Below are 15681 nucleotides of genomic sequence, written 5' to 3'. Positions count from 1 at the left end.
TGCAGGGGACCTACGTTTGTCTTTACTAACCTTTTTCTCTTTACATATCTATAGAAACTTTTGCAATCCACCTTAATGTTCCCTGCAAGCTTCTTCTCGTACTCCATTTTCCCTGCCCTAATCAAACCCTTTGTCCTCCTTTGCTGAGTTCTAAATTTCTCCCAGTCCCCAGGTTCGCTGCTATTTCTGGCCAATTTGTATGCCACTTCCTTGGCTTTAATACTATCCCTGATTTCCCTAGATAGCCACGGTTGAGCCACCTTCCCTTTTTTATTTTTACGCCAGACAGGAATGTACAATTGTTGTAATTCATCCATGCGGTCTCTAAATGTCTGCCATTGCCCATCCACAGTCAACCCCCTAAGTATCATTCGCCAATCTATCCTAGCCAATTCACGCCTCATACCTTCAAAGTTACCCTTCTTTAAGTTCTGGACCATGGTCTCTGAATTAACTGTTTCATTCTCCATCCTAATGCAGAATTCCACCATATTATGGTCACTCTTCCCCAAGGGGCCTCGCACAATGAGATTGCTAATTAATCCTCTCTCATTACACAACACCCAGCCTAAGATGGCCTCCCCCCTAGTTGGTTCCTCAACATATTGGTCTAGAAAACCATCCCTTATGCACTCCAGGAAATCCTCCTCCACCGTATTGCTTCCAGTTTGGCTAGCCCAATCTATGTGCATATTAAAGTCACCCATTATAACTGCTACACCTTTATTGCATGCACCCCTAATTTCCTGTTTGATGCCCTCCCCAACATCCCTATTACTGTTTGGAGGTCTGTACACAACTCCTACTAACGTTTTTTGCCCTTTGGTGTTCTGCAGCTCTACCCATATAGATTCCACATCATCCAAGCTAATGTCTTTCCTAACTATTGCATTAATCTCCTCTTTAACCAACAATGCTACCCCACCTCCTTTTCCTTTTATTCTATCCTTCCTGAATGTTGAATACCCCTGAATGTTGAGTTCCCAGCCCTGATCATCCTGAAGCCACGTCTCCGTAATCCCAATCACATCATATTTAAAAATCTATCTATCTCAGCCTTGAATATACTCAATGACTCAGCATCCTCAGCCCTTTCAGGTAGAGAATTTGAAAGATTCACAACCCTCTAAGTGAAGAAATTCCTCCTCGTCTCAGTCTTAAATGGCCAACCTCTTATCCTGTGACTATGTCCCCTAGTTCTAAGCTCTCCAGCTGGGATTTACAAGCTCTCCGCGTCTACCCTGTCAATCCCTCTCAGAATCTTATATGTTTCAATGAGATCCCCTCTCATTCTTTTAAACTCCAGAGTGTATGGGTCCAATCTACTCAATCTCTCCTCAGAGGACAACCCTCTCATCCCAGAAACCAATCTCGTGAACCTTCGTTGCACTGCCTCTAAGGCATGTATGTTCTTTCTCAGATAAGACCAAAATTGTGCACATTACTCCAGGTGTGGTCTCACCAAAGCCCTGTATAATTGTAGTCAGACTTCCTTACTCTTAAACACCAAAGATTTTCTTACATGATCAACTGATCAACTGCTGAATCCAGGTAAATAGAAAGTATTTTGGCAAAAAGACATGAAACTATGAGATGGACTCCTACTCCATGTTAGTCGCTGGAGCCCTTCTTCCCTGTAACAGTTTCTCTTTTGTGCCTCACATCCACCTCATAGGTTGGTCCTGGAGTCACACATAAGAGTCCATTGTATTTCGGGGCGGGAATCAGGAGGGTGCGAGCGCCGAATCAGTGGCAAATCATTCAGCCCCCTGAACCGTGAAGCCCGAGAAATTTTAACCCCCAGGCCCGACTCTGACTCCTGCTTGAAACCGGCGGGAATGATGTCGCCGCCAGAAGTTAAAATTGCTAAGCACCAGGAAATTTACCAATGCCTTCCTGCTCCTCCTGGGCCACAAGAAATCTTTAAAAATTAAAAAAAGATACAGACTTACCTAGGCCTGGATCTTTCCTGCTGCCAGCTTTTGCTTGCGGGCCTAGTCAGGTTAAAATGGTGTGTGTCCCAATGACGTAATAAGGATGCGATAATGCCATTTAAATTAGGCCCCCACTACTCTGGGGCAAGCCACCTTTTTGTATCTGAAGGCAGATAAGTAAAAACATTGGGGGAGTGTGTGGGCGCATCACAAACATGGTTGGCAGGTGAAAGGGCTTAAAATCAGCCTTCTACGCTGTTGCAGGCTTTGTTATTCAAACCATGAAAGAGAATAGTTTGGACACATCCAGCACGCCACTAACTTGTACTTGGATTTGCTGTTATGAAAAAAAAACAAACTAGATCTGTGTGCTGGAACTATATGAATGCCGATGATCACTCGAACGCAGAAACCATCGATTTTTCATTCGCAAAATCGTGAGAAAGACCAAGGGCTAGAACCGCCACTTTTTTTGCATGCTTATTGCGCACTTAACGCCCATTTTACCGCTGAAATGACGTATAACGCCCATTTTGGCACAAAATGGAAACTGACGGGCATTTTTAGGAAACTTATCGCCGAGCGTTATTTTCCCCATGTGCTTAACGTCGGGAAAAAATATTACCTCCCACCCACTTTTTTTGGGTGGATTCAGCACAATGGGCAAAATCAACGAACATAATATCGCCCAGCGTTACTTTCTGCACGGAATTAACACCGAGATTCAATATTAACGCCCACCCACTCTTTTTTGTCGTAAAGAGCATATTTACCCAAACTAGCGGCCATGGAGATCGGCCATCATCAATTTCACCACCTCGCACACATATCGCCTACAATATCGCTCGCTCAAAAAACCACACACAAAAAGTGAAACTAACCGGAACGAACGCCAGCAGTGTGACTGGCATTTGTTAAATCCCACTCTTAGGTGAGGAGCTGATATCTGAAAGATTTGCCTGAGAGAGCGCTGATGTGAGTGACAACGCTGACACACTGCTGTGTGTGTGCAACTCAGACATCAATGGTGCCCATCACCTTGGTGCCAATTAAAGTTGATTGGTATTAAGTTGTATTTAAACCTTTCATGGTAAGGAATCACCAGTGTGTAACGGTTCAGCTATCGGAGACAATGCGCAACAACGTTATGTTCAATAACAAAAATTTAATACCAACATGGGTCTGAAATCATAAGTATCACAGCCAATGATACTCAACCCCCGCCCACATCCCACTTTTCCCATCATTGACATAAATCACATGGTCAACATGTCCAGCAACACAGAATACAAAGGCAAAGCAGGAGCGTGATCCCCAGGCCCCATACATTGCAACAAATTGCATACACCCAGATGGAGCTATAATACAGCCATCACCTGCGAACATGCACCTCACTTTCCTTTCCCCCTCTCCTTATTCTCCCCACCTCTATCCCTTCCCCTTCTCGCTCCACAGCACCTGGCCAAGGAGCTCCTCAGGCGGTGCCTCATTGGGGGAGATGAAGACAGATGCATTGGTTGCACGGGTACGGGAGCAGGGGGTGCCGAGGGAGCAACATTCTCTGATGCAGAAGCAGGATCTTGGTCCTTGCTCTCATCTGTCATTCGCAGTGGTGGTGCGCAACCTCGGGGTGGAGTGCCGCGTTCCGGGACCACTGGGAGGCCTGTGGCAGCAGTGTTCCTGACTATCGCATCCAGGGCCTCCGCCATGTGTGGAATGTACTCAGTCATGGTGGCCAGCTGTCGGGATATGCCCCCCAATGCTTCAATGAGCTGGTCACCAATGTCTACAGCCCTCCTGGACAAATGTACCATCTCTCCGCTCTCATGTATCGCTCGTGGAACAGACCGGCCACATCCACGAGACCTCTGCGGGGTCGGCACCGTCCTGGGGACAAATGGGGTGCCCTGTGGCGAGGTGCTTGGGGCCGGTTCCTCCAGAGTGGAGGCAGGAATGACCGGAGGACCACTAGATGGCCTTGGGGTGGAATGGCTTCTGGAGCGTGGCGATGCAGGTTCTTCGAAGTCCGCGCTCTCATCCGTGGAGAACAGACCCAGCGGATTGACGGGCGAGAATCAGAGCTCCTCAGCACCAGATGTAGTAGGATCGTCCGCCGACTCCTGCCCCGTGCCCCCACCTTCTGGCCTCTGTGGTCTTGCCTGGAGCCCGCTGCTGGCTGAGCTGCAAGACACAAATGAGGTTATTAGAGGAGAAGGGGTGCTAGGGTGACAAGGTGAGTCCAGCGCTACACACAGCATATGCACGACAAAAGCACCACCACTATCAAAATCATCACAGACATTACATTTCATGACCATCAACACATTGTGCATTGCACTGGTTTTCATTAGGGCAGCATTATTTCTATGACAATGTTAGAAATCATCTATCATATATGATTGTTCGGATATGAGCGGATGTGGCAACTATAAACTTTGCATGACGCAATGGTGTGAGCTTTACTCACGTGGCATCACTTCAGGGTCTGCAGATGCGTCAATGGCTGTCCGGGGGTGCTTCCCCACGAGTGCGAGCACACACTCCTCCATGTCAGTGATGTCGCTGGGGACTGGTGGCCCTCCAACTGTTTGCTTCTGCATGGACCTCATTGTCGATAGCTTCTGTAAAAGGTGACAGGACAACATGGCATGAGATCATTGTGTGATATCATTGCTCGGTACTGTCACAGAGATTGATACAACACATAACCCAAAGATGTAATCATGATTATTATGATAATTATCATTCTTTACCTAAAGACGTACATCGTGACCGCAGGCTTTGAGTAAAACATTCCCGGTAAAAGTGCAAGACCTCACATCTGCTAATAGTCACTCATGACTGTTACAAATCAAATTATATAAATACATAAGTACATGTAAATCAATGTAATACTTACTCTTGTGGATCCCACAAGGTAATTCCATCGTTTGCAGCATTAGTTGCCCTCACGCACCTCGTTGGTCGCCGACGAGACCACCTCTGCTATCTCGGTCCATATCTTCTCGTAGGCCTTTGGGGTGGGTTTCCCACGTTCTCCCTGTGTCAAATCACCCCAACGTAACTCGACCACCTGCAGGAGGGAGGCATTTGCCCTGTCCGAGAACCTGCTGCCTCTTTTGCGCCCTCCAATGTGCTCCTCTCCCAGTTCACTGCTCTCTCCAGCATCAGTCTCCACAGCATGCTGTGATGCCTCCTCCTCTCTCTCCATTATTGGCCAAATATGTGGCTGGTAACACCTACTTTTTGCTTGCCAACCTGATGTGAAGCTCTAAAGTCTCTCTCCTTCCTCCCAAAGCAGCCACACCACACGCAGCCACGCCTTCAGTTCTTCTGAGCTCCCCGTCTCCTCTTCTGCGCATATCATGGTGACCCTTGACCTCCAGAATCACGGGAATCGAGCTCTCAGCATCTACTCTGTCATGCCGTTTTTATGGACGGCCACACTTTACGGCAGATGGTCAAAAAAATTTAACGCTACCACCCATTTTAGATCGCTCGCGGTAAGGCCCATTTTCAAAAGTGGAGACGAGGTGGTTTGAGAATGGGCGAGAAGCCGGCGATGTGAAAACCCTTTTTTACCGCTGACGTCGGAAATATCGCCCATTTTTGGGTGATTTGAGCTGCCCATCTGACTTTCAGAGTTGACTCTTACTCTGTAATAAGTCTAACTTTTAATAAGTATGATTTTTAATGTGCTACAGCTTGGGATAAAATAATGTACGCCGTGATTCTTTTGGAAATTTCCAACGTCAGCTCGACTAGCAGTAGCAACGGTAGGTGCTGGGTGAAGCTTAGACACCGAGTTGATCCGGATCAGCTATTGAGTGGCATGGGGAAAGGGTGCCTCCTCCATTGGCTGGGGTTAATGCATAGGCGAGAGAAGCCAGACAAAACAAATTATAAAAGGGAAATGGAGGATATTTATTTACAAACATAAAAACTGTAGTACCCTCCATCACTTCACAAAGAAAACAAGCATAATGACAAACAGCAGTGAGACTCTTCACATTCTTGAAACAACGTTGTGAGGCAGTGCAGCTTTAAATGAGAATTATTAAAATTTCTAAACTGCATATAGTGAAACTGAACACATATTAAAATTAGTAAATGTCTTTTAGAGATACAATAAAAACAAAACTTACCGAACAAATCCCGAATTTCGGATTCTGGGATCTTGGGTGGTAAACCTACCAACACAGAACACATTTTTTTTTTAATCAGTTCAACACTTTAAAAAAAAATCAGTTCAAATGTGTAACTTATTAAAAAAAATACAAATATAGGTTATTGATCAATACATTGATGAATGATTCAGGTCAGACTGTAACAAAGAATCAAGTGTGTAAAGTAGACCATTATGTCTCCCAGTCACACAAATCTTCTATATTTTATGAAATAGGATGTTTAATAAGTGTATTTTCTTTCTATAAATTGAGTGTCTGCTTTCTTAGTCAGATCATAACAAACTTAATAAGAAATAGGAGCAAGAGTAGGCTCCGTCATTCAATAAGATTATGGCTGATCTTTTACCTCAACTATTTCCTGCACCATCCACAGATCCCTTGATTCCCTTCTTGTTCAAAATCTATCGATTTTGGTCTTGAATATACTCAGCGATTCAGCATCCACAGCCCTCTGGGGTTAGAGAATTCCAAGGATTGACAACTCACTGAGTGAAGAAATTTCTCCTCATCTCAATGGCCGACCCCTTATCATGAGTCTATGCCCCCTAGTTCTGGATTCTCCAGCCAGGTGAAACAGCCGCTCAGCATCGAGCCTGTCAAGCCCCCTAAGAATTGTATACGTTTCAATGAGATCACCTCTCATCCTTCTAAACTCCAGAGAATATATGCCCATTCTACTCAATGTCTCATCGTAGGAAAACCCTCTTATCCCAGGAAACAATCTAGTGAACCTTTGTAGCACCCCCTCGAAGGCAAGTATATCATTCCTTATGTAAGGAGACAAAACTGTACACAGTACTTCAGGTGTGGTCTCACCAAAGCAGCAAGACTTCCTTATTCTTACCAACCAACCCCCTTGCAATAAAGGTTAACATGCCATTTTCCTTCCTAATTACTTGCTGCACCTGCATGTTCACTTTCTGTGATTCGTGTACAACAACAACAAGGACACCCAAACCCTCTGCATGCCAACATTCACCAGTCGCTCACCTTTTAAATTATTCTGCTTTTCTATTCTTTCTACCAACGTGAATAATTTCACATTGCCCCACATTATACCCCATGTGCCACCTTCTTGCCCAATCACTTAACATGCCTATATCTCATTGCAGCCTCTTTGCACCCTCCTTACAGCTTACTTTCCCACCTAGCTTTGTATCTGGAAGCAATACGGTGGAGGAGGATTTCCTGGAGTGCATAAGGGATGGTTTTCTAGACCAATATGTCGAGGAAACAACTAGGGGGGAGGCCATCTTAGACTGGGTGTTGTGTAATGAGAGAGGATTAATTAACAATCTCATTGTGCGAGGCCCCTTGGGGAAGAGTGACCATAATATGGTGGAATTCTGCATTAGGATGGAGAATGAAACAGTTAATTCAGAGACCATGGTCCAGAACTTAAAGAAGGGTAACTTTGAAGGTATGAGGCGTGAATTGGCCAAGATAGATTGGCGAATGATACTTAAGGGGTTGACTGTGGATGGGCAATGGCAGACATTTAGAGACCGCATGGATGAATTACAACAATTGTACATTCCTGTCTGGCGTAAAAATAAAAAAGGGAAGGTGGCTCAACCGTGGCTATCAAGGGAAATCAGGGATAGTATTAAAGCCAAGGAAGTGGCATACAAATTGGCCAGAAATAGCAGCGAACCTTGGGACTGGGAGAAATTTAGAACTCAGCAGAGGAGGACAAAGGGTTTGATTAGGGCAGGGAAAATGGAGTACGAGAAGAAGCTTGTAGGGAACATTAAGGCGGATTGCAAAAGTTTCTATAGGTATGTAAAGAGAAAAAGGTTAGTAAAGACAAATGTAGGTCCCCTGCAGTCAGAATCAGGGGAAGTCATAACGGGGAACAAAGAAATGGCAGACCAATTGAACAAGTACTTTGGTTCAGTATTCACTAAGGAGGACACAAACAACCTTCCAGATATAAAAGGGGTCAGAGGGTCTAGTAAGGAGGAGGAACTGAGGGAAATCTTTATTAGTCGGGAAATTGTGTTGGGGAAATTGATGGGATTGAAGGCCGATAAATCCCCAGGGCCTGATGGACTGCATCCCAGAGTACTTAAGGAGGTGGCCTTGGAAATAGCGGATGCATTGACAGTCATTTTCCAACATTCCATTGACTCTGGATCAGTTCCTATCGAGTGGAGGGTAGCCAATGTAACCCCACTTTTTAAAAAAGGAGGGAGAGAGAAAACAGGGAATTATAGACCGGTAAGCCTGACCTCAGTAGTGGGTAAAATGATGGAATCAATTATTAAGGATGTCATAGCAGCGCATTTGGAAAATGGTGACATGATAGATCCAAGTCAGCATGGATTTGTGAAAGGGAGATCATGCTTGACAAATCTTCTGGAATTTTTTGAGGATGTTTCCAGTAAAGTGGACAAAGGAGAACCAGTTGATGTGGTATATTTGGACTTTCAGAAGGCTTTCGACAAGGTCCCACACAGGAGATTAATGTGCAAAGTTAAAGCACATGGGATTGGGGGGTAGTGTGCTGACGTGGATTGAGAACTGGTTGTCAGACAGGAAGCAAAGAGTAGGAGTAAATGGGTACTTTTCAGAATGGCAGGCAGTGACTAGTGGGGTACCGCAAGGTTCTGTGCTGGGGCCCCAGCTGTTTACATTGTACATTAATGATTTAGACGAGGGGATTAAATGCAGTATCTCCAAATTTGCGGATGACACTAAGTTGGGTGGCAGTGTGAGCTGCGAGGAGGATGCTATGAGGCTGCAGAGTGACTTGGATAGGTTAGGTGAGTGGGCAAATGCATGGCAGATGAAGTATAATGTGGATAAATGTGAGGTTATCCACTTTGGTGGTAAAAACAGAGAGACAGACTATTATCTGAATGGTGACAGATTAGGAAAAGGGAAGGTGCAACGAGACCTGGGTGTCATGGTACATCAGTCATTGAAGGTTGGCATACAGGTACAGCAGGCGGTTAAGAAAGCAAATGGCATGTTGGCCTTCATAGCGAGGGGATTTGAGTACAGGGGCAGGGAGGTGTTGCTACAGTTGTATAGGGCCTTGGTGAGGCCACACCTGGAGTATTGTGTACAGTTTCGGTCTCCTAACTTGAGGAAGGACATTCTTGCTATTGAGGGAGTGCAGCGAAGATTCACCAGACTGATTCCCGGGATGGTGGGACTGACCTATCAAGAAAGACTGGATCAACTGGGCTTGTATTCACTGGAGTTCAGAAGAGTGAGAGGGGACCTCATAGAAACGTTTAAAATTCTGACGGGTTTGGACAGGTTGGATGCAGGAAGAATGTTCCCAATGTTGGGGAAGTCCAGAACCAGAGGTCACAGTCTAAGGATAAGGGGTAAGCCATTTAGGACCGAGATGAGGAGGAACTTCTTCACCCAGAGAGTGGTGAACCTGTGGAATTCTCTACCACAGAAAGTAGTTGAGGCCAATTCACTAAATATATTCAAAAGGGAGTTAGATGAAGTCCTTACTACTCGGGGGGATCAAGGGGTATGGCGAGAAAGCTTGAGGAGCCATACGGCCTACTCCTGCTTGTATTTTTTACATTATGTCCAGCAGTAACACTAGTTAACTCTAACTTATTCCAGTTCTGATGAAGGGTCATCGACCTGAAATGCTAACTCTGTTTCTCTCTCCACAGATGCTGCCTGAACTGCTTAATATGTCCAGCATTTTCTGTTTTTATTTGAGATTGCAGCATCTGCAGTATTTTGCTTTTGTTTTAGTGTTTAATTCACTGCCACTTCTCTTCTGGGAATGCCTATCTTGAAGAAGTTCTGCTCTTCTCAGACAGGATTTCCGTTTGTCTCTTTTACCTTGTTCATCTTCATTGCTTTCTGTCTTCCTTCCAGTGTTTGATCAAGTATCAAACTTCTGGCCTCATCTCTCTCATCTGGAGGGAGGAGAGCATGCCGAGAGATCTGAGAGAAGCAGTGATTGTGACCATTTTTAAAAAGGGGGACAAATCCGACTGCAGCAATTACAAGGGAATCTCCCTGCTATCAGCCACTGGGAAAGTTGTCGCTCGAGATCTCCTCAATCGTCTTCTCCCTGTGGCCGAGGAGCTCCTTCCGGAATCACAATGCGAATTTTGTCCCCTACGGGGCACAACAGACATGATCTTTGCAGCGCGCCAGTTGCAGGAAAAATGCAGGGAGCAGCGCCAGCCCTTATACATGGCTTTATTCGATCTTACAAAGGCCTTTGACACTCAACCGTGAGGGTCTATGGAGCATCCTCCTCCGTTTCGGATGCCCCCAAAAGTTCATCAACATCCTTCGCCTCTTCACGATGACATGCAGGCCGTGATCCTTACCAATGGATCCATTACAGACCCAATCCACTTCCAGACCGGGGTCAAACAGGGCTGCGTTATCGCTCCAACCCTCTTCTCAATCTTCCTTGCCGCCATGCTCCACCTCACAATCAACACGCTCTGCGCTGGAGTGGAACTAAACTACAGAACCAGTGGGAAGCTGTTTAACCTATGCCGCCTCCAAGCTAAGTCCAAGACCACCCCAACCTCTGTCGTTGAGCTGCAGTATCCGGACGACGCCTGCATCTGTGCACAGAGGCTGAACGCCAGGATATAGTCAATGTATTCACTGAGGCATATGAAAGCATGGGCCTTACGCTTAACATCTGTAAGACAAAGGTCCTTCACCAGCCTGTCACCGCCGCCCAATCAACAAGTTCCACGATGCGGCCCTGGACAACGTGGACCATTTCCCAGATCTCGGGAGCCTCTTAACAAAGGCAGACATTGATGCGGAGATTCAGCATCGCCTCCAGTGTGCCAGTGCAGTCTTCGGCCGTCTGAGGAAAAGAGTGTTTGAAGAACAGGCCCTCAAATCTACCACCAAACTCATGGTCTACAGGGTTGTAGTAATACCCACTCTCCTGTATGGATCTGAGGCATGGACGATGTATAGAAGGCACCTTAAGTCGCTGAAGATAAATCACCAACGATGTCTCCGCAAGATCCTGGAAATCCCCTGGGAGGACAGGCGCACCAACATCAGTGTCCTCGACCAGACTAACATCCCCAGTATTGAAGCACTGACCACACTCGATCAGCTTCGCTGGGCAGGTCACATAGTACGCATGCCAGATACGAGACTCCCTAAGCAAATGCTTTATGCGGAGCTCCTTCATGGTAAACGAGCCAAAGGAGGACAGCGGAAATGTTATAGGGACACCCTCAAAGCCTGGTAAAGAGCTACATCACCACTGATACCTGGGAGACCCTGGCCGCAGACATGGAGAAAGTCCATCTGGGAGGGTGTTGAGCTCTTCGAGTCTCGGCGCAAAGAGCATGGAGGAGCCAAGCGCAGGCAGCAGAAGGAGCGCGCGACAAACCAGCCCCACCGACCCCTTCCCTCAACGAATGTCTGTTCCACCTGTAACGGGGTCTGTGGCTCTCGTATCGGACTGTTCAGCCATCAAAGAACTCACTTTGGGAGTGAAAGCAAGTTCTCCTCGATTCGGAGGGACTGCCTATGATGATGACCAAAACTTCCTTTCACAGCCACATCTCTTTCCTCAGCAATTGTCCCCAGTTCCGACTTAATCCACATTGATTCCAACTGAAATTCCACCGTCCATGTTTTGGATCTACCCAGGATTACAGATATCTCAGATATTCAGTGTTCCTCGAACCACTGCTCACGCCGCATCCCGAGATCCACACTCAACGCCATGTGCCACCATATGCACGCTCGCGACCTCTTTCTTCAGTAGCACCGACTCACTATCTCTAAGCTGTCCTGGTCCACAGTTCCATTTCATCCTTCGCCTCATCCAGTGCTTTAACAAAACACTTTTTTCCTTCCTTTCAGGTGTCAAGGATCATAAGCTTCAACAACCTTTGGACTCCAATGCCCCTCTGGAATCTTCTTCCCCTTCACTTTCCTCTGATCCCATCCCAATCTCACCTCCTGCCATGTTTTCACTATCCCCTCTGACCTTCTCCTCTCTGACCCCAAACAATCCGTCCTCAACAAAGGCCTGAGCTTCATCTCCCACCTCAATGAATTAAGAGCTCGGCATGACGCTCAGCTCTTTTTCCGTCGCCTTCGTGCCCACTTCTTTGGCCAGGAGTCTTCCCCCCGCACTGCTGACTCTTTCTCCCGTTTTGAGAAATCTCGCTCTATCTGGACCCCTCCCTCTGGCCTCTTACCCCCTCTAGATCTTTTCATTGTGAACTGCCGGCGTAACATCAGCCGTCTCAATTTCTCTGCTCCCCTCACTCACTCCAAACTACCTCCTTCTGAGCCTGTAGCACTCCGCTCTCTCCGATCCAACCCCAACATTGTCATTAAACCTGCTGACAAGGATGGCGTAGTTGCTGTTTGGCGAACCGACCTCGACCTTGCGGAGGCTGAACGCCATCTGTGACACCTCCTCCTACCTCCCCCTAGACCATAGTAACATAGAAAATAGGAGCACTAGGCGGCCATTCAAGTCTGCACTACCATTCAATATGATCATGGCTGATCCTCTATCTCAACACCATATTCCTGCTTTTTCCCCATACCACTTTGATGCCTCTTGTGTCTAGAAATCTATCTATCTCCTTCTTAAATATATTCAGTGAATTGGCCTCCACAGCCTTCTGTAGTAGAGAATTCCACAGGTTCACCACCCTCCGAGTGAAAAAATGTCTCCTCATCTCGGTCCTAAATTTCCTACCCCGTATTCTGAGACTGTGACCCCTTGTTCTAGACTTCCCAGTCAGGGGAAACATCCTTCCACATCTAGTCCCCCAGAACCCCACTACTGAACATCAAGCCATAATTTCCCAGTCACTAACCTCATCTCCTCTGGAGATCTTCCTTCCACAGCCAACAACCTCAGTTCCCCAACCCTGCACAGCCCACTTCTACCTCCTTCCCATGATCCATAAACAGAATTGCCCCGGAAGACCCATCGTTTCAGCCTGTTCTTGCCTCACGGAACTGATTTCTTCCTATCTCGACTATTTTTTCTCCCCTTGTCCAGTCTCTTCCCACCTATATCTGTGACTCTTCCAATGCCCTTCGCCACTTTAACAATTTCCAGTTTCCTGGCCCCAACAGTCTCCTTTTCACTTTGGATGTCCAATCCCTGTACACTTCCATCCCTCACCAGGATGGCCTGAGAGCGCTCCACTTCTTCATTGAACAGAGACCCAACCAGTCCCCATCCACCACCCTCCTCTGACTGGCTGAACTTGTTCTTACATTGAACAACTTCTTCTTTGGCTCCACTCACTACCTACAAGTTAAATGTGTTGCTATAGTAACCTGTAAGGGTCCTAGCTATGCTTGCATTTTTGTGGGATATGTGGAACATTTTTTGTTCCAGTCCGACTCAGGTCACCTCCCTTGCCTCTTTTTCCAGTACACTGATGACTGTATCAGTGCCTTTTCCTGCTCTCGCCCTGAACTAGAAAATTTCATTCACTTTGTTTCCAATTTCCACCCTTCCCTCACCTACACATGGTCCATCTCCAACTCTTCCCTTCCCTTCCTCAACTTCTCTGTCACCATTTCTGTGGATAGGCTATTGACAAACATTCTCTATAAGCCCACTAACTCCCACAGCTACCTGGACTACACTTCCTCCCATCCCGCTTCCTGTAAGGACTCCATTCCATTCTCTCAGTTTCTCAGTCTCCATCGCATCTGTTCTGATGACTCCACATTCCATATTAGTGCTTCCAATATGTCTTCCTTTTTCCTCAACTGAGGATTCCCCTCTACCATGGTTGACATGGCCCTCGACCGTGTCCGTTCTATTTCCCGCACTTCTGTTCTCACCCCTTCCCCTCCCTCCAGAACCATGATAGGGTTCCCCTTGTCCTCACCATTTACCCCACCAGACTCCATGTTCAGTGGATCATCCTCCGCCATTTCTGCCACCTCTAGCTTGATCCCACCACCAAACACATCTTTCTCTCCCCTCCCCTTTCAGCATTCCGAAGAGACCGCTCCTTCCATGACACCTTGGTCCACTCCTCAATCACCTCCAGCACCCCCTCTCCTTCCCACGGCACCTTCCTGTGCAAGCGCAAGAGATGCAACACCTGCCCTTTTACCTCCTCCCTTCCCACTGTCCAAAGCACCAAACACTACTTCCAGGTCAAACTGTGATTTACTTGTACTTCTTTCAATTTAGTATTGTATACTGTATTCGCTGCTCACGATGTGGTCTCCTCTACATTGGGGAAACCAAATGCAGATTGGGTGACTGCTTTGCAGAACATCTCCGTTCAGTCCGTAAGCATGATCCCAGTCGCCTGTCACTTTAATTCTCTGCTCCACTTCCAGTCTGATCTCTCCATACTCATCCTCTTACACTGTTCCAATGAAGCTCAACGTAAGATCGAGAAACAGCACCTCATCTTTAGTATAGGAACTTTACAGGCTTCTGGATTCAACATAGAGTTCAACAATTTCAAACCATACTCTGCCCCTATTTTTTTCCTTTTTTCTGTTTTTTTTCTCTTTCCCATGGCAGCTATTGATGATTCTGCCATCTCCATTTACACCCTATCTGGACTCATCTTTTGTTTCTTAACTTGTCGCATTAGCATCTCCTTTTGCCTTGCATCATCATCCCTTTTGGCTCTTAATCTCTTCCGCCTTCCCCCCCTATCACAGATCTCCTTTTGTTCTTTCCTCCCATCCATCCTCTCCCTGCCCCTACACTTGTTTAAAAACCTGTTACATCGCTAACTTTTTCCAGTTCTGACAAAGAGTCATCGCCCTGAAATGTTAACTCTGCTTCTCTCTCCACAGATGTTGCCTGACCTGCTCAGTATTTCCAGCATTTCCTGTTTTTATTATAGCACTAGATAGCAGTTAGGAGTGGCAACTTTAGCTGATTTCCCCCCCCCACCCCCACCAAATCTCTAACCTCAAATCTTGCTCTGACAGAGATGACACCACTTAAGACAGATGAGCATTCAAACTCTGGGACCCTCCTGCTCTAAATGGCTCAGTACCACCCTGGGTGGTAAATTATCCACTGAGCGATCAAGAGAGTGGGTTCGGAGAGTGAAATCTATCTGTAAGTGTGTTATAACATTTTTACATTCAAGAGTACTTGATTCAACGTGGATGTATCATTACACAAAGGGGCTTCGCAAAGGTTTTCTTTCTTTTACACAAAACAGTAAACATTACACATTTATACTCATATCTAACAGAGGAACTGTTTTTCTAGATGCTGCCTGACCTGCTGAATGTTTCCAGCATTTTCTATTTTCATACTTATATCTAAGTAGATTTGGAACATAATAGAATGGCTACAGATATCACTTACCAGTAAAATCATCTTTAGTGCAGACTAAAGTGTCCAGAAGATATCGACACCCTTTGGCCATGAGGGTTATCATTAGTTTGCTATAACTAAAACAGACAAAAAAAACTTTTAGTAATACACACACACACACACACACACACACACACAAATCAAGCCCCTGTCGTATTGCACAAGACTTTAAAAAAATTATATATGACATACCCCTCACCGAGGAAATAAAGCTGTAACTACAAATTAGTGAGATTCCTGC

At 46.2% G+C, this 15681-nt stretch overlaps 1 protein-coding gene across 1 annotated transcript in view; it reads right to left on the bottom strand.

Moving 5' to 3' along the window:
• LOC139264349 (probable thiopurine S-methyltransferase) overlaps positions 1 to 15681 on the bottom strand; it is a 77548-nt gene that overhangs the window by 6239 nt on the left and 55628 nt on the right. The window contains exons 7-8 of the mRNA XM_070880642.1: positions 15432 to 15517; positions 6080 to 6124 (exon numbers count right to left, since the gene is read on the bottom strand). Coding sequence (XP_070736743.1) covers positions 6080 to 6124; positions 15432 to 15517 — 131 coding nt within the window. The remainder of the gene's footprint in view (positions 1 to 6079; positions 6125 to 15431; positions 15518 to 15681) is intronic.

Source organism: Pristiophorus japonicus, chromosome 5 (assembly GCF_044704955.1).
Source record: "Pristiophorus japonicus isolate sPriJap1 chromosome 5, sPriJap1.hap1, whole genome shotgun sequence".
Classification (NCBI taxonomy): domain Eukaryota; kingdom Metazoa; phylum Chordata; class Chondrichthyes; family Pristiophoridae; genus Pristiophorus; species Pristiophorus japonicus.
This window is presented reverse-complemented; position numbering and strand designations above follow the sequence as displayed.